This window comes from Pelobates fuscus, chromosome 12 (genome assembly GCF_036172605.1).
Source record: "Pelobates fuscus isolate aPelFus1 chromosome 12, aPelFus1.pri, whole genome shotgun sequence".
Taxonomy (NCBI): Eukaryota; Metazoa; Chordata; class Amphibia; order Anura; family Pelobatidae; genus Pelobates; species Pelobates fuscus.
Genome location: NC_086328.1, coordinates 64,239,887 through 64,265,612, shown reverse-complemented (window position 1 = coordinate 64,265,612; position 25,726 = coordinate 64,239,887). Strand labels below are relative to the sequence as shown.

The 25,726-nt window shown below is 41.4% G+C and overlaps 1 protein-coding gene across 1 annotated transcript in view; it reads left to right on the top strand.

Moving 5' to 3' along the window:
- The window catches only part of PACS1 (phosphofurin acidic cluster sorting protein 1), a 101,690-nt gene that overhangs the window by 48,480 nt on the left and 27,484 nt on the right, over window positions 1–25,726 (top strand). The window contains exons 9-15 of the mRNA XM_063438260.1: window positions 1,517–1,671; window positions 1,814–1,907; window positions 14,991–15,053; window positions 15,332–15,426; window positions 16,751–16,871; window positions 16,968–17,069; window positions 17,485–17,591. Coding sequence (XP_063294330.1) covers window positions 1,517–1,671; window positions 1,814–1,907; window positions 14,991–15,053; window positions 15,332–15,426; window positions 16,751–16,871; window positions 16,968–17,069; window positions 17,485–17,591 — 737 coding nt within the window. The remainder of the gene's footprint in view (window positions 1–1,516; window positions 1,672–1,813; window positions 1,908–14,990; window positions 15,054–15,331; window positions 15,427–16,750; window positions 16,872–16,967; window positions 17,070–17,484; window positions 17,592–25,726) is intronic.

Below are 25,726 nucleotides of genomic sequence, written 5' to 3'. Positions count from 1 at the left end.
TATTGAAGTAGTGTGGATAGTTTAGTGCATGCACTTTATCCACAATTCTTATTTTATGAAACATATTGGATTGGACAGAAGTCATCATTATTGATGACTTTACCATAGTGAAACTGCTGTAGTGGGGGTTATTATCCTGAGGCAGGGTAACAGGTAAGTATTTTCATTTATTTTTAGAAGGGGGCCTTGAATCTAAACACTAACAGGAATACTCCGAACATTAAAAAAAATAAACATATTTAACAGGGGGAAAAAAAAATGAAGTCACATTGACATAAGTATTCGGACCCATAACTTACTACTTAATTGAAGTTTGAGTCTTTCTGAGTATAATGTGACAAGCATTACACTCCTGGATTTGGATAGTTTCTGAAATTTTTTTTTGCAGATCCTTTGAAACTCTGTTAGGTTGAATGGGGACCACTAGTGCACTGCTATTTTCTGGACTCTCCAGAAATGTTAACATGCATTCAAATCTGGGCTCTGACTTTGCAACTCAAGGACATTCATATAGTGGCACTAAACCACTCTTTCATTATATCTGTATTTAGGGCCATTCTCCTGTCACAAGGTGGAACTTTGACCCAGTCTAAGGTCCTAAGTGTTCTGAACTAGGCTTTGAATGATATCTCAATATTTTACTGGGTCTAGATTCCCCTAAACCCTGAGCAGTGTCCCAGTTAATCCAACTGAAAGTACCCCAAAAGCACAATGCTACCAATACCACACGTCAACTTTGGGATGGTAATGTGCAACTCATGAGCTGTGTCTGGTTCTTCGAGACATGATACTTAAATTGAGTGGAGACCTTACATTTAAATCATTGTTTCAGCAGACTAGATTGTTTCATCAAACCATCATTTTTTTTTTTTCTTACAATCTGAGAATCCTGTTGGTGCTTTTTTTTGTGTGCAAATTTCAAGCAGGTTTTCCGGTGCCTTACAGTAAGGGGAGGATTTGGTTGTCCTTTGGGAAGTTTCTCACATCTCCAAATTTGATCCCTGGAGATGATTCAGAGGAATTGGATGTCTAATTTTCAAATTGAATGCATCACATTTTCAAGTGTCCTAGCAAAGGGTCTGAATACTTAGGTCAATGTGATGTTTCAGTTTTTTCTTTTTAATAAATTTACAACTTTTTTTTTTAATCAATATGGAGTATTGAGTGTAGTTCTATAGAAAAATACAAATTACTGTAGCGTAAGGCTGCAACAGAAAAATATGGAGTATGAGTACTTTCTGAATGCACCTTTTTTTTTTTTTTTTTTTTTTTTTTTTTTTTTAGTACCACTCATTCAGATCTGATCTAGTTGTTGCTTCATTACAGTTAGATAGTTGAAGATGACTTCAGGCAAACAAACGGACAGTTGCAGCATAAAATGTGAACAATTTTAACTTTGGTTTAGTAAATACAGACCACCTCATGCACTTGTCTAATTGTTAGAACTAATTTTAGCAGGAATTGTATATACTTCACTCTTTTCTTTTCTCCCTTTGACATTTTTTATTTCTTTTAGGTTGGCTTTGGACTAGATCATGTTTCACGTGATGAGATACGGGAAGAAGATCTTGATGAGTTATATGATAGTCTTGAGATGTTCAATCCAAGTGACAGCTGTCCTGAGTTAGAGGAGAGCGAGAGTGTCCTGAGCACTCCCAAACCTAAGCTTAGGTGAGGTTGTTGTATAATTATTTTTGTTCAATTTAAACTAAACAAAATTTTAATGGGCAATCATATTTTATTGCATTATGCTGTGTTCCTTGTTTGAAAAGGAGTGGAATTGCAGTTATTCAGTAATATTTGTTTTTTTCAGACCATTCTTTGAGGGGGTGTCACAGTCCAGTTCACAAACAGAAATCGGCAGTTTAAACAGTAAAGGGAGCCAAGGAAGAGATGTTAGCAGCCCGGTGAGAAAACATTATCTCTGTTTGATTTTTTTTTTTTACAAACTTCTTTTCCAAGTTGCATCAATCAGGTTGCAAAATGCATGCCAAAAAAATAAGCTTGATGATTTTTAACTTCAACTCAATTGTCCGTTCATCACAACTCGCTATTTATCTTACTTTGACCTCTATATTATATTTTTGGATACATTTTTCAAATGATTCTTATCTGTTAGATAAACTTTTCAAATGATTTATCTACAGAAATGGCCATAGACTTTTAATGGTGGCTTCTGTAGAGAAGTCATTTGAAAAGTTATTTCGAACAGATTAAAGTCATTTGAAAAGCTTAGTAAATCGAGGCAATTAAGGCCTCATTTTATATTTTTTGCTATGTTTTCCAAATGATTCTAATCTGTTAAACTTTTCAAATGATTTATCCACAAAAATACCCATAGACTATAATGGTGGCTTCTGTAGAGAAGTCATTTGAAAAGGTATTTTCCCTCCAGATTAGAGGCAGTGCATTCCAACAGGGATTTCCACTAATCTGGATCGGAAAGGCAGGCAGGCAACCAATTTGTAATCCTTAAGGCTCCTCCTCATATTGGTATGAAACCACCTGGAATCCCCAAAACCCCAGTTCTCTGCCTGGGTAGGATGCAACTTACGGGAACAAGGTGAGATGGTAGACTGCAGGGAGGGATCTGTCTGACGGATTCCTGTGGCAAGTTCTGTGCTTTTTTTTTTTTTCTGGTGGAACGCAAGCCGGCGTTTCACCGGGCTTTATGCCGCCTATCATCCGAGCCGGGTGCTGGAAATGGCGAAGGTGCACTCTGCACATGTGCTGGGAGGTCCTGCAGATTCCCAAGTTGAGTTGCGTTCCATCTAGAGATCGCGGAACACTCTGCACATGCGCGAAGCGATCTCTTATAAATCAGGCGCGAAATTTGAAAAAAGACTCGCGTTCCAGGACCTGGGAACTACATTACTCGGCAGCAGCTCCCTGCTTGCCATATGCTCGCAGTCCTGTTGCAGTGTGCTCTCACCTGCCTTCCAGCACACTCAGAGGCCATTACGGTAAGACTGCCCTAGTTTTCTCCTTAATGCCCCTTGCCTGATTAAATTCTATTTTATTATAGATTATAAAAAACATTTTTTTTTCCTTTTCTTCTCTTCCACTATGTCTAATTTAGAGCAGACAGATAAACCTGGAGAAAAAGGGAAAAGCTTAGCCAAAACGAAGCATTTGATGTGTGCCACTTGTTCCCAGCCTTTACCAGATGGCTACAAAAAGAAAACGTGTGGCAATTGCTGTAAAGAGGCTTCAAAGGAAGCTAAAAAGACAGAAGTTTCATCTCTCATGTCATGGTTCCAGAATAGCCTGCAGCAAACTTTGGTGGAGTTAAAGGAAACTGCTCTGTTATCAACCCCGGCAGCCATTCAGTAATACCCTAAGAAAAGAGCGAACCAGGTTCTCCCACTTCTAAAAGGAAGAAGTCGGGTTGGGAAATTCTGGCATTGAGTTCTGATTCATCGTCTGATGAGTACTCTTCCGAAGATTCCAGTGATTCCTCTGACGAGGAATGTTGCTTTCAAAAACAGTACCTACCTAAACTCATCAAGGAGGTCTGCAGCCTCATGGACGTGGAGAAATCTCCTTCAGGTACTTAGGAAAAAAGAAAGCTTAAGTCTTTTCCTATGCACTTTTCTGTTCAGTAGTTGCTGCTTAGAGAATAGAGATTTCCGGCCAAGAAAGCTTTTGTATCCAAACCAAAATCACTTAAAGAAGACCCTGATAAGCAACTAGAGACCATTCCTAAAGTGGATATACCAATTGCACCGCTAGGGAAGAAAACCACACTACCTATTAGGGATTTCAGTGGGCTCCAGGATGCGATGGACAAACGAGCAGAATCTTGCCTAAAGACATTTTTTTCCACTGCAGCGGCCTAGAGTAAGGCTCTCGTTTCAGGTTCCTCAGTAGCCAAAGCTCAAAGATATTGGCTTGATACTTTGGAGAACATTTATATGGGTGAATCCAGAGAGGATCCGGTTAAATTTTGAGAAATGTTAAGATGGCTGCGGATTATTTGGCTGACTCTTCATCAGAAGCAGTGAAATTTTCAGCAAAAATGCTGGGGCTCTCTAATGTCACCAGTCGTGCAGTATGGTTCAGAAGTTGGTCAGCTGACTCTGCTTCTTAAAATTCATTGTGTGATATCTCCTTTGAACAAGGTAGACTGTTTGGTTCTCAATTGGACGACCTGCTAAATAAAACGTATGGCGCAAAGTAGGAAAGCCTTGCCTGAAGAGAAGAAGAAAGATTGGAACAAACCCTTCTTCCACAAAAACAGATGCTATTACAGAGATTCCTTCGTAGGTTCTCCTATAAGAAGAATCAAAGAAGGCCATTTTCCTTTCAGGACAAGGGAAAGCAGAACTTTCCAGAGAAAAAAGGAAAGAAGATTAGGACGCCATTCCTGGAGGAGGCAGACTTCTGTTATTCAAGGCAATATGGCAGAAAACTACTACAGACAGTTGGGTCCGGTCAGTAGTTCAAAGAGGTTACAGTATAGAACTTCTCGAATTTCCTCCAAGAAAATTCCTCTGTTCAACTATACATTCCCCAGACATTGTGGCAGTTATTCTCCAACAGGTTGGGGGTCTTATGGCAGAAAACTGTTGTAGAAATTCTTCAAAAAGGAGAAGAATTCAAAGGTTCTTATTCAAGAATATTTTTGGAAAAAAGCCAGATGGCTCTTTACATCCAATTCTGGATTTAACATTAGTGAACAAGTTTGTGCTTGAGCAAAAATTTCGCATGGAAAACATCTTCTCCACATCTCACATAATTCAACCAGGTTCATGGCTATGTTCCATCGATTTGCAAGATGCCTATCTGCACATACCAATAGCAGCAAACAGCAGAAGGTTTTAAGAGTTTCCATACAAGATCAAGATCAGCTTCTGCATTTCTACTTATTATTCTTATTATTTTATTATTTATATAGCGCCATCAGATTCCGTAGCGCTGTAAAATTCAGGGCCTTTCCCTTTGGCCTATCTTCGGCTCCAATGGTCTTTTCCAAGTTACTCGTGGTTATCACGGCAGAATTACGGAAAAAAAGTCTCCATATCGTACCATTCCTGGACGACTGGTTACTTATAACAAAATAATCACAAGTGGAGCAGTATTGGATGTGCAATATAAAATATATAGAAACTTAGTCTGTTAAGCCTCCAGTAGATGGCACTCAATTAGTGTACATAGAACATGAAAGAAAAAAATTGCAGATAGTATAGATCATTTTAATAGTAAACAATTCTCCTATTATGCAAAACTATCTCTCACATAATGTGCAACAAAAGAGTTGTGTATATATACTCTGTATCACTTTAAACGGTAATTATACCTTAGAGTTAAAATGTGTATATACATAAAGAGATTGCCTCTTTGAGAAATGGGTGCTGTACGTTTTACAACATAATTTTATTATGCATAATGTGCAAATATAGTAAATGACAAAAAACAAATCAATAAAAACACTGCCTCTTACGAGAGCACGGGTAGTAAGTAAACACTGCATATGCCGTTACTCACTAACAAGGTCAGTTCAGCGGGGCTGTGAGCGTCTCTGTATGGAGAGTGAAATCCTCACTAACTTCTGCCGACAAGGTCTCCGGTTCCCACTGTGCGATTCAGACTTGTAAGCTCCGCCCCCTCTGGATGACTTCTACACGTTTTGCCGTTTGACAGTTTCCTCCGGACGTTGTGATAACTCTATCTTGGATTTAAGGGCAAAATCTGAAATTCTTATTGGTGGTTTGTTAATTCCACTATTTGCATATCTCATGTTCACGCCTTAGCTTGCAATGTCCAGTAGTATGTTGCCCATATATATGTCCCAAATCACAATATATTCTGCAGTGGTGTAACTAGTAAAATAGTGATGCAACTCATAAAATAACAAACATTTATAATAGCCTAAAAAATGTATGTATGTATGTAGCGGAACGCCGTAAGCCTGTCCTGCAAACTGCCTGTGTGACTATATTCATTATAATTTTACCTGTGTTGAATTGCTATTCATGTATGTAAAGTGTGAATTATATGTTATTCGGTAGTTTCCCTCCGTACTATATACTTATGGAAACTACCGAACGGAGGGACCACCCCGGAGAGAAGTGTGCCAACAATTAAGGTTCACATTCTCTCCAAAACCACAAGTTAACATTGTATCGGGGTGGCCGCCATTCGGCATGCGTACACGTGGCGGCGGCCATCTTACGCATGAAAATCTCAGCGGTGTTGTGTCGTCGAGTGTCTGGAACCCAAATCGGACACTCAGACAACCAAACACCGCTGAGACCTCCAGAGCTCCGTAACGACCGAACGGAGAGTCCTAACAAATCCCCATTCGGTAGTTACAAAGTACCGAATGAGGGAATCACTATCTGGGTGAATTAAAGTATGGATGGCTGTTAGAAATGTCTGTTTTATCTGCCGAACGGAGACCGACCGCAGGGCCCATTCACGTGGAACCCTTTTCGGATACCAACTCGTGTGCGGTCGGTCAAACTTCACCTTCTGGTAACTGCCGAACCACCGGTCCGATCTGGGTGAATTTTGGATATTATATTCACCCAGATCAGGGCTACCTAGCGGTACCCTAATATTGAGGATATGTGATGGTTTAGGGGTACATCCAAGTTTGGGGTAAAGTCCTGTACAAGTTAAGGGGATTATGACTCACACCGAGGGGAGGAGATGTGTGGGAGGTAACAAGCCCTGCATTGGTCACTGTCATAATTATTGTAGTTCCCTCCCTTGCATGGGAGCAGGCTTTATAAGAAACCCTGAAATAAACAATTGTCAGTTCTACTCCTGAAACTGTGTGTCGTCCAGTTATTGGGAGTGCTGTGGGGATATTTCTGTACCTTTTTACCTGCTGGAAACTCTGCTGTGGATTTACTAATGACTTGTTCCTGAGCCTTCCTTGGATCTAAAGTGGAGAATAGCTGCGAGAAATCAGCTCTCCGCTACACCTGGGTTTTAGTTTTCGGGGTAGGCCACTGTGCTACTGCCTCTACTTTGGCTGGTTCCGGCTTTTGTTTACCACAGCCCACTCTGTGGCCCAGGTACTGTACCTCGGCCATCCCAATGCTACATTTCGCTGGCTTTAAGGTCAAGCCAGCCTCCCTGATTCTGTCTAGAACCGCTCCTATATGGGCCAAGTGTTCCTGCCAGGTATCGCTAAATATGGCAATATCATCGAGATACGCGCAGGTATAGTCTTGGAACCCATCTAGGAGGCGGTCCACCATCCGTTGGAAGGTAGCCGGTGCGTTTTTCATCCCAAACGGCATGACCTTAAATTGGTACAAGCCGAATGGGGTGACAAAGGCGGACTTAGGGATGGCGTCCGGGGCCAAGGGAATCTGCCAATACCCTTTACACAAATCAATAGTGGTAAGGTATTGACCCCTGGCCATCCGGTCCAGCAACTCATCTATCCTAGGCATCGGGTATGCGTCGGATACGGTTTTCTCATTCAATCTCCTGTAGTCCACGCAAAAGCGGGTCGTGCCGTCCCGCTTTGGTACGAGGACTACGGGAGAGGCCCAGGGGCTATCGGAGGGCTCAATGACTCCTAACTGAATCATCTCTTCAATTTCCTTGCGCATATTCTCCCGTACCGCTTCAGGGATGCGGTACGGAGTCTGGCGCATGGGAAGTTGGCCAGGGGTTTCTACTCGGTGGGTAGCCAGAGGGGTGTATCCAGGCACATTAGAAAAGGTCTCCTGCTTTTCTTGCAGTAGTTGTTGTACCTCGATACGCTCCTGTGGGCTTAACCGATCCCCCAGTACAACTGCTCCTAAATCCCCAGCCATCTGTCCGTCCTCTAACAGATCGGGGAGGGGTAGGCTGTCGCCTTCTTCAGAGGTGGGGGCGCAGATAGCTGTCACCTCCTCTGATCGCTCTTGGTAAGGCTTCAGCATGTTCACATGGATCATGCGTCGCCCCCCATTCCCTGCGCAGTGGCCGATTATATAAGTGGTGTCACACCGTTGCTCTACCACCTTATAAGGGCCTTGCCAGGCGGCCTGTAGCTTATCGTGTCGGACAGGTTTTAAAATTAAAACTTTCTGTCCGACCTGAAAGCTACGGTCCCTGGCGCCTCTATCGTACCAGGTGCGCTGACGCGTCTGAGCTGCCTGTAGGTTTTCCTTTACCGTCTTTGTGAGAGCTTCCAGGCGATCTCGGAGGGCCAACACATATGGTACAATAGGGGTGCCGTCAGCGCTACGGTCTCCCTCCCAGTGTTCTCTAATCAAGTCCAGGGGTCCCCTTACTCTCCTCCCGAAAAGCAGTTCAAAGGGAGAAAATCCCGTAGATTCCTGCGGCACCTCCCTGTAAGCAAACAGTAAGTGCGGCAGGAATTTTTCCCAGTCTCGGTGGGTCTCTGCGAAGGTTCGGAGCATCTGTTTTAAGGTGCCATTGAACCGTTCGCAGAGCCCATTAGTCTGGGGGTGGTACGGGGCACTAATGATGGGCTTAATCTTACAGAACTTCCAGAGCTGTTGGGTGACCTCTGCCGTGAACTGAGTGCCCTGATCCGAGATGATCTCCCTGGGTAACCCCATCCGGGAGAAAATCTGCATCAGCGCCTCAGCCACCGTCTCTGCATGGATATTCGTTAAGGCTACCGCCTCGGGGTAGCGAGTGGCGTAGTCCACTACGGTCAAAATGTACCGTTTGCCTGATGGGCTAGGCTTCCGGAAGGGGCCTACAATGTCTACTGCAACCCTATGAAAGGGTTCCTCAATTATGGGTAGGGGGTGCAGCTTTGCCTTACGCTTATCCCCCCTCTTTCCTACCCTCTGGCACGTATCGCAGGTATTACAATACCTGCGCACCTCCTGGCTAATCCCTGGCCAGAAGAAACTTTGGGTCAGCCGATATCTGGTACGGCTGACCCCCAAATGTCCGGATAGCGGAATATCGTGCGCTATCCGGAGTAATTCGGTTCGGTACCTCTGCGGTACCACGAGCTGTCTTGCAGTTATGGGTTCTGACCCAGCTATCTCTTTACTCGTTTCCCGGTATAATAACTGCCTGTCCCATACAAATCTTTCCCCCTCCGCCCCAGGTTGGATAGAGGTGACCTTGTCTCGATATACTTGTAAGGTAGGGTCAGTGATCACCTCGGCTACAAACTCGTCAGGAGGGGCCCACGGCATACAGTCTAGGGAAGGGGAGGAATCTCTTACCTGGACCTCCGGCAGTGCGTTGTTGTTGTGCTGGGTGCGGGCCTGTTGCCTGGTGACTACTGGGTGTGCTTCCTCAGTAGTTTGGGGTTCAAAGGCGGAGGTGAGTTTGCCCAGATCATTCCCTAGGACCACCTCAGCAGGTAATTGCGGCATTAGTCCCACTTCCACATTCCCAAACCCCGCACCCCAATGCAAGTGTACCCGGGCTGTGTCTAGCCGATACACGGCTCCCCCTGCAACCCTGACAGCCACAGTCTTATTCAGTTTGGCTTTGTCCGAAACCAAATGACTTTGCACCAGGGTGATGGTGGCTCCCGAGTCTCTGAGCCCCTGCATAGGCTTCCCTTCGAGATATACGGTCTGCCTATGGTGCTGTCGATTATCCGCCTGTGCTTGTAAGGGATTGGCCTCATGCAGCACTTCCCACTGTTCCACAGTCGTGACTGGAACGGCAGAGCTGTAGGGAAGTGGTACCTCATCTTGGTAGTGATGCGCGGCTGCTCTCGGTGGTGGTGGTGGAGGCCCTGGTCGGATCCAGGTGTTGCGGTCTCTAGACTGTGGACACTCTCGTTGGAAATGTCCCCACTTCTGGCATCGGTGGCATTGCACAGAAGCAGGTGTGCGGTATCTCTGCTGTGCTGCTGCTGGTGCTGGTGGAGGGAGTTGTCTTGGTGGGGGTTGAGGGTTAGGAGAGAAGGAATTCCCCCCTGGTGGCCGCATGGCAGGTTTGGTACTCACTGCCTTGGTCTGTCTGCGAGCGTCCATAAAATCATCTGCCTTTTTGGCAGCCTCGGTGAGGGTGGTGGGGTTACGATCCCTCACCCATTCCTGTAGTTCTGAGGATATCCCCTCATAAAACTGCTCCAACAGCAGCATTTGTAACAAGTCCTCCATGGACCGCGCTTTACTGGACTGCATCCACCCAAGAGCTGCCCTTTCCAGTCGGCAAGCCCACTCTGCATGCGAATCTTTGTCCGCCTTTTTCAATTCCCTGAAGCGCCTCCGGTATGCCTCTGCTGTTATTGCATACCGGGCCAGGATAATTTCTTTTACCCGGTTATAGTTCCTAATTTCAATATCAGGCACAGTGCGGTAAGCTTCAGCTGCCCTTCCTGACAGCCGTCCTGCTAATATGGGTACCCACTCTTCCCTTGGTATGTTATGCAGCGTACACAGTCTCTCAAAGTCTTGGAGGAAGGCATCTATATCCTCCTCTGCTTCCACATACGTTTTAAAAGCTTGATAGGGAATTTTGGGCTTACCCTCTTGTGCCACAGCTCCTGCTGCACTTCTTTCCGGTGTTTGTGGTCTCCTGTTTCTCATCACAAACTCCTGCACCTCTGTCATCGTTTTAGAGATGATCTCTGTTGGTGGGTTTTCTCCATAAAAGGCCAGTCTGCATTGTAAGTGCCTTTGGAACTCCTCCTGTTCTGTTTCAGGTCTTTGTTCCGTGGCCTGGACCTCTTCTGCTCTGTACTCTGCCATTACTTCGGTGATAAGCGTTGCTTTGGATTTGCTGCTGGCAGAACCACCTTTCGCTTCTAGAAGGTCTTTCAATGTGGTTCTCTTTAGCGTGGAAAGGTCAATCTCCATTAATCCTTGTTCCTCTGTGAGTCTGGATCCCAGCGCTGCCAACCAATGTAGCGGAGAGCTGATTTCTCGCAGCTATTCTCCACTTTAGATCCAAGGAAGGCTCAGGAACAAGTCATTAGTAAATCCACAGCAGAGTTTCCAGCAGGTAAAAAGGTACAGAAATATCCCCACAGCACTCCCAATAACTGGACGACACACAGTTTCAGGAGTAGAACTGACAATTGTTTATTTCAGGGTTTCTTATAAAGCCTGCTCCCATGCAAGGGAGGGAACTACAATAATTATGACAGTGACCAATGCAGGGCTTGTTACCTCCCACACATCTCCTCCCCTCGGTGTGAGTCATAATCCCCTTAACTTGTACAGGACTTTACCCCAAACTTGGATGTACCCCTAAACCATCACATATCCTCAATATTAGGGTACCGCTAGGTAGCCCTGATCTGGGTGAATATAATATCCAAAATTCACCCAGATCGGACCGGTGGTTCGGCAGTTACCAGAAGGTGAAGTTTGACCGACCGCACACGAGTTGGTATCCGAAAAGGGTTCCACGTGAATGGGCCCTGCGGTCGGTCTCCGTTCGGCAGATAAAACAGACATTTCTAACAGCCATCCATACTTTAATTCACCCAGATAGTGATTCCCTCATTCGGTACTTTGTAACTACCGAATGGGGATTTGTTAGGACTCTCCGTTCGGTCGTTACGGAGCTCTGGAGGTCTCAGCGGTGTTTGGTTGTCTGAGTGTCCGATTTGGGTTCCAGACACTCGACGACACAACACCGCTGAGATTTTCATGCGTAAGATGGCCGCCGCCACGTGTACGCATGCCGAATGGCGGCCACCCCGATACAATGTTAACTTGTGGTTTTGGAGAGAATGTGAACCTTAATTGTTGGCACACTTCTCTCCGGGGTGGTCCCTCCGTTCGGTAGTTTCCATAAGTATATAGTACGGAGGGAAACTACCGAATAACATATAATTCACACTTTACATACATGAATAGCAATTCAACACAGGTAAAATTATAATGAATATAGTCACACAGGCAGTTTGCAGGACAGGCTTACGGCGTTCCGCTACAATGTATATGTGTGTCCTGAGGAAAGTCCCGATCTGGGACTGAAACGTCGATTATACATAGCATCTTTTTTTTCTTTTTATGTGAACGAATAAAAGTTATATTTTATAAGGAGACTGTGAGTGTGGACCATCACTTTGAATATATATATATATATATATATATATATATATAATATATAATATAATATATCTATATATATAAATAAATTCCAACATTACTCATAGCGTCTTCAGAGCAACAAATAATAAGACGTCAGAAGGGCAACCATGACCCTCCGTAATCATGGCTGGATTATAAACGAAGACAAGTCAGTTAACCCCATCTCATTCTATCCCTTTTCCGGATCTCCATTTAGACTCTATTCAAATAAAGGTTTTCCTTCCAGATGAGAAAATACACAAGTAAAAGGTCACCATTGACAGCTTGCAAAAGGAAAAAGTGTTGCTTTATAAGAGAAGCTATGAAACTTCTGGGTCTGTTCACTGCAACAATTCCAGACGTAAATTGGGCCAAGGCACATATGAGACCATTGCACAGGAATATACTCTCGACCTGGGACAGGAAAAATACATCATTAGACCAGTCCATAAATTTAAGCTCTTTGGTTCGACTAAGCTTCCATTGGTGGATGACTTCACATTTCCTTTCAGAAGGTCCTTCTTTCCAACTCAAGACTTTTGTTCTGGTAACAGGCGCATCAAATATCAGATGGGGTGCTCATGGGTTCAAAGCTGACAAAAGGTATTTGGAACCTGCAAGATGCAAGGATGTCTTCGAACTTCAGGGAACTGAAAGCCATCTGATTGGCACTTCTCGCATTCAAAAGGCATAGGATGGCCCATCACACTCAGATAAGGTCAGACAATTTTACCGCAGTAGCCTATGTGAACCGTCAAGGGGGGACTCGTCCATTTCCTCTGGAACAGTTGTGCTCCAACATAATGCGTTGGTCAGAAATTCACCTGATATCAGTATCTGCAGTTCACATAAAGGGAGAAAGAAACACTCTTGCAGACGCTCTCAGCAGGAATCATCATCTCATAAAATAGTAAATTAGTGATGCAACCCATAAAATAATAATAATCAACATTTATAATAGCCTAAAAAATTGTTATATAATTTTATATGAAACAAGGAGATTGGTCTCTTTCTCCTCTGATTTTTCAGGAAATTATAGAGAAATTCGGTCTTCCAGTGATAGATCTCATGGCCTCCAAGTAAAACAAGAAGACAGCTTGACTTGCTTCCATAAATTCAATGGACAAGCCCGACTTCCTGGATGCAATGTTGATTCAGTGGGATTTTCCACTGGCTTACATCTTCCCTCCAGTTATCCTCATCCCACGTATTCTACAAAAAAATCTTCCAGGACAAGTCAAAGATGATCGCAAAACTTCCCTTCAGCCTCAAAGAAGTTGGTACTCCATTCTGCTGCACCTATCCAACAAGAGGTTTTGGAAACTTCCTATGTCTGAGACAATTCTGGAACAGAAGCTGGTTTCGCTTCATACCCATTTAAATATTCCAATTAACGGCCTGGTATCTGAACGCCAGATCCTGAGATCAAGGGAACTCAGTCCTGAAGTGGTGGATATCCTATTAGCAGATAAAAAAGACTCCACTTCTTTAGTTTACACTAGAATTTGGAAAAAGTTCTGCTCTTGGTGCTATAATGTGGGGGTCAATCCTCTTTCGGCTTCAGTTGCTCAGATTTAGAAATTTCTGCAATTGGGGGTTGCTGAAGGCCTTCGTCCTGCTGCTCTGAAGGTCCACATCTCTGCTATTAGTTTTTTCAGTATTCGAGAATTGGCTTCAGATGCTCTTATTTCCATATTTTTTAAAGCACTTTCTAGACTCCTTCCTACCATCAGGGAATTGGTTCCCCCTTGGGATTTAAATATTGTCCTCTCTGCTCTTTGTGAGGCACCATTCGGAGTCTGTCAGTCTGAAGATTCTTACATTGAAGACAGTATTTTTGGTTGCAGTGACATCTGCTAAACGTCTAGGTGAACTTCAGGCCTTGGCCTCTTCTCCTCCTTTACTAGTATTTCACCTTGATAAGGTGGTCCTGAAACGTCATCCTTCTTTTCTTCCTAAAGTGGCCAGCTCAACAAATATAATTAGGAAATAGTTCTCCCTACATTTTGCCAGAATGCTGCGGAACGTAAATTCCATTGCCTGGATGTTAAACGCTGCCTCCGGTTTAGATGGAAAGGTCTACTTCATTTTGGAGGTCAGAAAGATTATTTATCCTTCTCAGATGTCTCCTCCTCTGAATTTAAGGGCTCATTCTACTAGAGCTGTTGCTACCTCGTGGGCGTTAAGAGCTTCGGCTTCTCTCTCACAGATTTGCAATGCAGTAACTTGGTTGTTTCTACATACCTTCTCCAAACATTATAGGTTAGACTTACTGGCCTCTGAGGATTCTATTTTGGGGCGCACGGTGTTACAAGCCGTGGTGAAGTGATGTTTCCAGCCCTTAGGGGATTGCTTGTTTATCCCTGTTGTAGTGCACTGCCTCTAATATGGAGGGAAAAGTTCAAATTTTACTCACTGTAAAAAATGTTTTCCTTAAGGTTAGAGGCAGTGCACATATTTCCCACCCTAGTTATTAAAGATATTTTTGCAGTTATTTGGCTAATGTATTTACTGGGGGTTTGGGGATTCAAGGAGGTTTTATACATATAGGAGGAGGAGCCTGAGAGGAGTCTTCAGGATTAAAAATTGGTTGCCTGTCTGCCTTTTCGATCCAGATTAGAGGAAATCCCTGTTGTAGTGCACTGCCTCTAATCTTAAGGTAAAAGAAATTTACGGTAAGTAAAATTTTAACTTTCTAACTTTCTAGATTGGAATAATTTGAAAAGCTTATTACATCAAGGCAATTGCTAAAGATAAATGGTTCAAAAAGTGAAAATTCCCAGAAGATGGTTGTATGTCATGCAGACAACGTAGAAAATTATTTAATGCATTGTCTTCAGTGGAATGATATTTGCCAGGCTCCTTTTGTTAAGAAACTTTGTTCTGATGCTAATAATAAGTGCAAGGAATTGGTAACAAATAAAAATTGCCCTTATTCTTCTTGGTGCATGGATGGAAGAAAGAAGATACTATTCTAAAGCTTCAATGAATTTGTGACCCTTATCTGCATTTCAGGGTGATGTTTCAGCTGAAGTAAAATTGTCCCGTCGAGAGGATTCTATGGATACCGAAAGCCAGGTACACAGGGTATAATGCAAGCAGAAGCTAAACTCAACTCTTCAGGAAGCAGTGTGTACATTTCATAGCCTAGAGACAAGCATGTACTATGTCTCTGTCTGTAAGCATGCTTGTATTATGTTTCATTCACTCTTGCTCATTAATAGATTTGTCAGGTTTTTTCTTTCATTCACATGATTTGTTTTTTCTGCAGCTGTCTGGATCTGTAGCACCCTTCGTTTCCCTGTATCCAGATGTGTTCTCACGGCATGCTTATTTTTTGTATCTCTGTATTACAGGACGTTTCTTTGGATGTCTCGCAGGATCTTGACACACTCTCAGATTCATTAAGTTTTTCTGTGCCTGAGAAATCCAAATCTCTGAAGAGTCCAAAGTGAGAAATGACTCCTTACTATAAATTAAGTACCCAACACTTGACCATACATATATCGTTTCTAATACCCTAGTAGCAATGGGGGGAAAAAAATAAAGTAAACTTTGTTTTTTTTTTTTTACCGTTTTTAAATTCCCATCACTGAAATATAAAGAAATTTTAACTAAAGTTAATGAAAGTGTATTGTATTTGAAATTCCTGCATGTACAGAAATGTTTTGATTTAAAATTCCTTCTTGTTCTTATGAATGTGTTGGTTTTGCCTCTCCTTTGTTAAGGCACTACTGTTGTGCAGTGTTCGTTGTTTAACTGAGTTTGTGTGGTAATTCTTGTAATCAAAGACCTATTACTGTTTTTGCATATTTAAGTTAAAGGGACACTATAGTCACCTGAACAACTTTAGCTTAATGAAGCAGTTTTGGTGTATAGAACATGCCCCTGCAGCCTCACTGCTCAATCCTCTGCCATTTAGGAGTTAAATCCCTTTGTTTATGAACCCTAGTCACACCTCCCTGCATGTGACTTGCACAGCCTTCCATAAACACTTCCTGCAAAGAGAGCCCTATTTAGGCTTTCTTTATTGCAAGTTCTGTTTAATTAAGATTTCCTCATCCCCTGCTATGTTAATATCTTGCTAGACCCTGCAAGAGCCTCCTGTATGTGATTAAAGTTCAATTTAGAGATTGAGATACAATTATTTAAGGTAAATTACATCTGTTTGAAAGTGAAACCAGTTTTTTTTCATGCAGGCTCTGTCAATCATAGCCAGGGGAGGTGTGGCTAGGGCTGCATAAACAGAAACAAAGTGATTTAACTCCTAAATGGCAGTGAATTGAGCAGTTAAATTGCAGGGGAATGGTCTATACACTAAAACTGCTTTATTTAGCTGAAGTAATTTAGGTGACTATAGTGTTCCTTTAATTGAAATGGGCAATAAAAAAAAAAAGATTTTCAAATCTGCGAAAAAAAATTATTGAAAAATGAAGAGGAGGGGGAAAAAAAGAGAATTAAGGGGATGACAAAAAGGGAGGTGTAGACATACAAATATGTAATGCACAGCAATAGGGATTTAAATAGCAGTGGAAATATATACATGAGACTTAGGGCTAACCTAGTAAACCTTATTAGCCTAATTAACACTTTTTTATTTTCTCTATATTAAAGTAAAATTGAAAAAGAAAAAAAAAAACGCTAAAGACTAATTACTATAGAATTTCAAACTCATTTTAAAAAATAGTTTTTGAAGGCTGTATTCAAGCATTATATTTTTGAATATGATTGAAATTGGATGTTTTTGTCTCCATTCTTATGCTTTATTTCTGCAGTGTTACTCCTCAGAACAAGAGGAGTATCCCTATGAGGGAGAAGCAATCCAGCAAAGTAATTGGTGAAAGAAGTCAAAGCACAGAGAATGAAAAAGCCGCAGATATAGCACAGAGTATACAGGTGAAAGTGAATTTGGTTTTGCCACTGAGATAAACCAAATGCTAGAGATAAGTCCTTATTATTTAGAAGTGACATTCTTTTGTTTTTCTTTTTCAGGTCCCTCGGAAACTGCTACTTGACCAGTTAAATCAAACCCTCTCAGACCCATCTCTTCCAGAAACCATCATCATTGTACAAACTTCAGATTGGCAGGGACAGGTATGAAATAATTGCATGTTATACACAAGATACTGTTTAAATTATTGTAAGGCTCTGTATTGCATCTAGATCTTTAGTACGCGCACACACATACGCATTTTCCATTGTTTAGTTTATTCCAGTCCGTAGTTACACTACCCACTTGTAATGGATTATGAGCATATTACACAAGCAAATAAATTACAAAATAAAATTAATAAAGATGAAAAGGAATGATGTATGGATCTATGATATCGTGTAACTTTATTAATTTTAGCAAACCAGTGCTGCTATTAAGAAAAAAAATGTAGGGAGACATGAGTCACTTTGCAAAATTTCCATCTTTTTGACATGTCAACAGCATTGTCATTAGTTTGCTGATACTTCTCAAAATCTTATTGTTATAATCAATTAACTATTCCTTTTTAATTCACAGTTTGTCTCAAGCCTCTTTCAACAGCAACATAAACCCTGTGTGTGTATAACATGCTCATCCGATGTACAGTGTGCTCTAACTGCAATACTGACTCGTATACAAAGACAGTGAGTATATAAATATTTTTTCATTTTATATATATATATATATATATATATATGTGTGTGTGTGTGTATATATATATATATATATATATATATATATATATATATAAAAATCTATTTATATTTGTATAAATCACTTTGTAAAAATGCAGCAACCTTAGTTCACAAGATTACATTTAGCCACTGTAAAGTTTCTAATGAGCCACGATGAGTCTTTAATTTTTCAACTTTATTTTGGAAAACATGTTATTTCTTCATGATAGATTTATCTTTGTGTTTTATATAAAAATAATAATAATATATATGAAAAGGTATAATTGAAAAAATATTTTTTATAACATTTTATTTTTACTCAAATGTTAAGATTTTATAGGGATTTGTACAAAGACAAAAATGAATATTGTATTCCTTGCATGAAAACTGTTCACATGCTTACATCTCAAAATGATTTAGTAAATCAATGTGATTGAATTAGTATTTGTTTTTAAAAGTAAAGTTTCTCAGTGCCACAGCCTTAATAAATCTAACTACACCCATGCTAATGTTTCATGAAAGAGTATGTACATAACTTAAAGGACCACTCTAGGCACCCAGACCACTTCAGCTTAATGAAGTGGTCTGGGTGCCAGGTCCAGCTAGGGTTAACTAATTGTTTTATAAACATAGCAGTTTCAGAGAAACTGCTATGTTTATCAATTAGTTAAGCCTTCCCCCTAATTCTCTAGTGGCTGTCTCACTGACAGCCGCTAGAGGCGCTTGCGTGATTCTCACTGTGAAAATCACAGTGAGAGCACGCAAGCGTCCATAGGAAAGCATTATGAATGCTTTCCTATGTGACCGGCTGAATGCGCGCGCAGCTCTTGCCGCGCGTGCGCATTCAGCCGACGGGGAGGAACGGAGGCGGAGAGGAGGAGGAGAGCTCCCCGCCCAGCGCTGGAAAAAGGTAAGTTTTTACCCCTTTCCCCTTTCCAGAGCCGGGCGGGAGTGGGTCCCTGAGGGTGGGGGCACCCTCAGGGCACTCTAGTGCCAGGAAAACGAGTATGCTTTCCTGGCACTAGAGTGGTCCTTTAATGGCATGCTGTGATTACTAATCACACAATGGACTCCTCAATCTTGACTCTTCTAATTTTTAATATAACTATACAAAGTACCAATAATATACGTACTCTTGGAAATGTACAAGTGCTGTGTTATGTTTCTATGTGTATATGAATGTGAGCATGTGTCTGTATGAATATTTATGAGTATATATGTGTAAATAATGTCAGTGCTTGTATTTGTAATTTTCCTAACGAAAAGGTGTTGGGACATTGCAGAGAGGGAGACACGGAAAAAAAAATCTACAGTTTAGGGGAGGATGCCAATATGCATATCCGTATCTGGTGCATGTTAAAAGGATGAGAGAGCCAACTGTCAGGTTCTCTTTACATGCTAGAGTTGAATGGGCCTCATCATGGTTTTGTTTGTTCTTTTATTATTATATTTTTTTTTTAAGGGGATCTTATTTCTGCAAACTACAAAGATGTTTTTTTTTTGTTGTTTTTTTTTTTGCAGTTGATGTAAATTCCAAACTTTTTTTTTTTTGCATTTTGCAGTTAGCATGTTTTGGGGGTAGAAAATAATCCCACACTCAACCTTTACTTAAAAGTCAGCCCATGCCCCTTGCTAATAAAATAATGTACATGTATAATTTTTATTTTCAGATATGCCAGAAAATTGACCTGCAATTCATTGACCGTCCCTAATGCACACAAGCCCCATTCCCTAGATGCAGTGGACTGCAGCACATACATTCTTCACTATCCTTTCTAGTTTCCCGTTAGCCCTGCTGAGAAAATCTTACTAGTCTGTCCCACAGACACATGTATCCATGTATACCTGTGTTAACCAGGCTCCCTGTAGTGTATTGTAAGGTTATAGCATGACTTTCATCTTAGGAGATTTATTTCTAATGCACAGCATATTCATGTTAATATATAGATAGATATGCAATTGCAAGTATGATCATCAGGTGATGATCGAAAAACCTGATTTCAAGCAAACATATACAAGCCTTTGACTGGAATTCAAATATATATATTTTTAGCCTGGCTAAAGTTAATGCTTGACATTTCAAGCTCTGGTTTTGCATTGTCTAAACTTTGAATACAACATGGTGTATAGATTGATTGAAGTCTGGCAGTGGCAACTGGTTACCTCCGCTAATTCCTTTCTCTCAGCCAGACTGGAACCACTAAAACAAGCAGACATCCATTCCCCCACTAACCAGACGAAACATAGTTCTGGGAGTCAACTGATTTATTTCAGGCCACACACTGCTTTTATGCACAGACCCCGTGTAGGGGTCTTTAATACAATAATACAGGGGTTTCATTCCCAGGATCCTTTGTGCCTGAGCGATAATTGCGTGAGAAAAACCTATAATTCAATTCTGTCAGGTACAAAAAATCTATACAATATGTACATTACCCCAAAAGTACCCCCACCATAACTAGGTTACAAAAGTTATATACCTGGATAGCATGGATCTGATTGTATAACATATTCTAATATCACTCAGATTAGTTCGGTAAAACTGGAATGCCACTGGGGCAAAGTTTTGACCGTCCGGACACGAAGTGATAGCCCAAAACAGTTTCAAGGAAATAGATGTCCCGGATGGTCTCTGTTCAGGGGTTCCTGTGCGAACACCATGCAAGGGATTCTCTTAATTTCAAGGTACGAATGCTCCCCCTGTTCGATAGTTCCCATCTCTTAAATTTCGTTGGCATAGTTGGTCGGGAAGTAGAACAGGCAGCGGTCTAATCTTTACCGGGGTTCGTGTGAGTGCCTAGCTGAAAAGAGTTTCAGGCACTCGACGACCGAGTGCCGCTGCCCATGTTCGGGAGATAAAATGTGCACCCCTCCTTTGTCGACCAAGTGCGTTCGGTTATACGCCCAGAGGAAGCATTCATTAATAACTTCCCTTGTGGTTTCACACTGAAGTTGCTGGTGTGAACGTTCTATAGGGGTACAGGGCTGGTCCTCGTTCGGGAGGCAAATGGATTGTGTTCCTATCTTCTAACTCGCGAACAGAAAAAGACAACACATTCGAAATTGGGTAAAATAGATTAAATTGGTGGTAGGTTCCGCCACATTGCTTATGAACGTCAACGAGTCCAGTAGGGCAATAAGCAGAATGCTGAGTGCTTTCATTCTCATAAAGTGGCTATTTCTAAAAGATGAATTGATCTTGTTTTGTATGTTGGATAGTAAAAATGCAGAAGTTACACATTCATGTTTCTGCTAGTAAATGCAGCATCATCTGACTATTTAGTAGTGGCATACCTACCAAGGTCGCAATAGTTGCAGCTGCAACTAGGCCCATCACTTCATGGGGCCCGGACGCAGCAGCGACCCCCTACGTTCCGTGGGCTGCCGCAACCATCTGTGTGTAGCGTGGCCGAACATACCATGGTCTGACAGGAAGTGCTCAGCCACGCTGAGTCAGAAAATACATGATGGGAGTGGGGTGAGAGAGACCAATGGAGGGGCTGGCAGGGAGAGAGGGAATGAGACAAATATAGAGGCCGTGGAGAAGAGAATAAATAAGACAAAGGGAGGGGTATGTTTATGTTGTATATGTTGTTTATGTTGTATGTTTATCATTTTAAATTGTAATTGATATGACAACATTCACAATAATTCTGGAAAGATTTCATATCTAGTTTTTTTCCTTGTTATTATGGTACTGGGTCAACTTACCAAATGAACCCCTTAGTGACCAGGCCATTTTTCCGTTTTCTTACTGTTGAGGACCAGGGCTCTTTTACATTTCTGCGGTGTTTGTGTTTAGCTGTAATTTTCATCTTACTCATTTACTGTACCCACACATATTATATACCGTTTTTCTCGCCATTAAATGGTCTTTCTAAAGATCCCATTATTCTCATTATATCATATAATTTACTATAATTTTTTTTTTATATTTGACCCCAAAAATCTGTTGCGCATCTACAACCGCCAAAAAACACCCATGCTAAATAGTTTCTAAATTTTGTCCTGAGTTTAGAAATACACAATGTTAACATGTTCTTAGCTTTTTTTGTTATTACAAGTTATAGGGCAATACGTACAAGTAGCACTTTGCTATTTCCAAACCATTTTTTTTTTCTTCAGATTATCCAAAGTTACATTGTAACACTGATATCTGTCAGGAATCCCTGAATGACCCTTCACATGTATATATTTTTTAAAAGAAGACAACCTAAGGTATTAAAGTTGGGGTATTTTGACTCTTTTCATGCAACCATTCTACCACCAATCTATGCCAAATGTAAAAAAAGAAAAATAATTGGTGATTTTTTTGACACACATGGCAATTTAAGAATACATGTACTGAAAACTTCAGGGTTACTGCCAAATAACACCCCAATATGTGTTCAGCAACATCTCCTGAGTATCGTGATACATAGAAACATATGTGACGGCAGATAAGAACCATTCAGCCCATCTAGTCTGCCCAATATTTTGAAATACTTTTAATTAGGATAGCGTTGTACCTATCCCACGCATGCCTAAACTCCCTCACTGTGTTAATCTCTACCACTTCAGCTGGAAGGCTTTTCCATGCATTCACTACCCTCTCAGTAAAGTAATACTTCCTGATATTATTTTTAAACCGTTGCCCCTCTAATTTAAGACTGTACTCTTGTTGTGGTAGTTTTTCTTCTTTTAAATATAGTCTCCACCTTTACTGTGTTGATTCCCTTTATGTATTTAAATGTTTCTATCATATCTCGTCTCGTCTCGTCTTTCCTCCACGGTATACATGTTAACATCCTTTAACCTTTCCTTGTAAGTTTTATCCTGCAATCCATGAACCAATTTAGTAGCCCTTCTTTGAACTCTCTCTAAGGTATCAATATCCTTCTGAAGATACGGTCTCCAGTACTGCGTACAATACTCCACGTGAGATCTCACCAGTGTTCTGTACAATGGCATGAGCACTTCCCTCTTTCTACTGCTAATACCTCTCCCTATACAACCAAGCATTCTGCTAGCATTTCCAGCTGCACTATTACATTGTCTTCCTACCTTTAAGTCATCTGAAATAATTACTCCTAAATCCCTATCCTCAGATGTTGAGGTTAGTGGGGTATCAAATATCCTATACTCTTCCCTTGGGTTTTTACGTCCAAGGTGCATTATCTTGCACTTATCAGCATTAATGTCAGTTGCCACAGCTCTGACCATTTTTCTAGTTTACCCAAATCATTTGCCATTTGGCTTATCTCTCCTGGAACATCAACCCTGTTACATATCTTCATATCATCATATCATATCAAAAATACGTATCTTACCATCAAGACCTTCTGCAATATCACTAGTAAAAATATTAAAGAGAATGGGTCCAAGTACAGTTCCCTGAGGTACCCCACTGGTAACTAGACCTCGCTTTGAATATACTCTGTTGACAACAACCCTCTGTTGCCTGTCATTTAGCAACTGCCTAACCCATTCAACAATATTGGAATCCAAACTTAAAGATTGCAGTTTATTGATAAGCCTTCTATGTGCAACAGTGTCAAAAGCCTTACTGAAATCTAGATAAGCAATGTCTACTGCACCAACATGATCTATTATTTTAGTTACCCAATCAAAAAAAATCAATAAGATTAGTTTGGCATGATCTCCCTGAAGTAAATGTTGTCTCTGATATTGAAATCCATGTGATTTTAGATGTTCAGCAATCCTATCCTTTAACGCGGTTTCCATCACTTTTCTCACTACTGAAGTAAGGCTTACTGGCCTACAGTTGCCCGACTCCTCCCTACTACCTTTGTTGTGAATGGGTACAACATTCACTAATTTCCAATCTTCTGGAACTACTCCTGTTAACAATGATTGGTTAAATAAATCCATTAATGGTTTTGCTAGTACACCACTAAGTTCTTTTAATAACTTTTGGTGTATCGCATCAGGCCCCATCGACTTATTTGTCTTTATTTTTGACAGTTGAAATAGAACCTCTTCCTCTGTAAACTCACATCTAACAAATGACTAATTTGTCCTTTTTCGTAACTGAGGCCCCTTTCCTTCATTTTCATCTGTAAATACTGAACAAAAATATTCATTAAGGCAATCAGCTAGACCAGGGGTTCTCAACCCCGTCCTCAAGGATCCCCTACCAGTCCAGGATTTAGGGATTACCTGGGTGTGTCTAAGGTGTTTAGAAAAAAAAAAAAGTCTACGGTGTTTTTTTTTCTTAACACCTTAGACACACCCAGGTAATCCCTAAATCCTGGACTGGTAGGAGGTCCCTGAGGACTGGGTTGAGAACACCTAAGCTAGACCTTTATCCTCTTCTACATACCTTCCTTCTTTTGTTTTTAATCTAACCAATCCTTGTTTCACTTTCCTTTCTCATTTATGTATCTATCTGTTTATCTGCTTTTGTGTGGTGTGACTCAGTCACTGTTCTTATGTTAAACCACACTGACTGATGATCACTGGATCCTAAACTTTCACCTACAGTAATATCTGATACCAAATCTCCATTTGTTAACACTAAATCTAGTATTGCCTCCTCCTCAACAAGTCCTCAATGAGACCAGCCCAGCAGGGAGTTTAGAATATGTGTGCTCCTGGCGCAAGCAGCTATTTTGAATTTCCAATTCACATCAGGAAGATTAAAGTCACCCATGATGATAACTTCCCCCTTCATTGTCATTTGAGCTATTTCCTCAACTAGTAGATTATCTAACTCTTCTATTTGTCCTGGGGGCCTGTAAATCACACCTACACAAGTTACTGTGTGATCTCCAAATTCTAACGTAACCCAAACGGACTCTATGTTCGCCTCATTAACTTTTATTAGGCTAGATTTTATGCTATCCTTCACATACAGGATCACCCCTCCCCCTTTCTTGCCTTCTCTGTTTTTTCTATATAAAGAGTACACTGGTATTGCCATGTCCCAGTCATTTTTAATTATACCATGTCTCAGTTACAGCTACTAAATCTACATTCTCAGTTGCCATTATTGCCACAAGTTCATGGATCTTATTCCCTAAACTGCGAGCATTTGTAGACATGACTCTAAGTTTATAATTTTTTAACACACTCGTTACAGTTACTTTCTGTCCTTGTTTTGGGGGGCAATTGTATTGATGTTTAATCCCCCTTTTGTCCCCCCCTCCTAGTTTAAATACTTCCTAGCAAAACCTCTGAACTGCTCGCTGAGAACATTTGTTCCCTATTGAGAAAAATGTAAACCATCTTTTTTGTACAGTTCATTTCTATTCCAAATAGAGCTACCACGAGAAACAAAGCCAAATCCTTGCTCCAGACACCATTCACCAAGCCACAAGTTAAAGTTCCTAATACGCATCCGCCTGTCATTATGAGTGTTATGCACAGCCATAACTTCAGAGAATGACAGTGTGGAAGCAACCTGCCGTATATAATTGTCAAGAACACAAAACACTTCCTTTTACCTCAGAGACCTCATTACAAGCCAAATCATTTGTCCCAAGATGGACAAGTACCGTATATACTCGAGTATAAGTCGAGTTTTTCAGCACATTTTTTGTGCTGAAAAACCCCAACTCGACTTATACTCGAGTCAATGTCTGTATTATGGCAATTTACATTGCCATGATACAGACAATGGGGCTGTGTAGGAGGGGGGCTGGCAGGGAGCGTTTACTTACCTCTTCTGCAGCTCCCTTCTCCTCCGCGCCGGTCTGGTCAGCTCCCCTGTCAGCTCCCAGTGTAAGTCTCACGAGAGCCGCGGGGTCCTAGCGTGGCCGTGAGACTTACACTGGGACTTGCAGAGGGAGCTGACCGGACCGGCGCGGAGGAGAAGGGAGCTGCAGGAGAGGTAAGTAAACGCTTCCTGACAGCCCCCCTCCTACACAGCCCATCCACTGGACCACCAGGGAGTGAGAGCCCCCCTCCCTGCCATGTATCAAGCAGGGAGGGGGGAACGAAAAATAAAATACAAATATAAATAATAAAATATTAATAATAATAAAAATAAATATATTAATATAACAAAAAACAACTAATATTAAAATTATAATAATAAAAAAAAATGCCCACCCCCCACCAAGGCTCTGCATCACACACTGCATTCATACACACACACACACTGC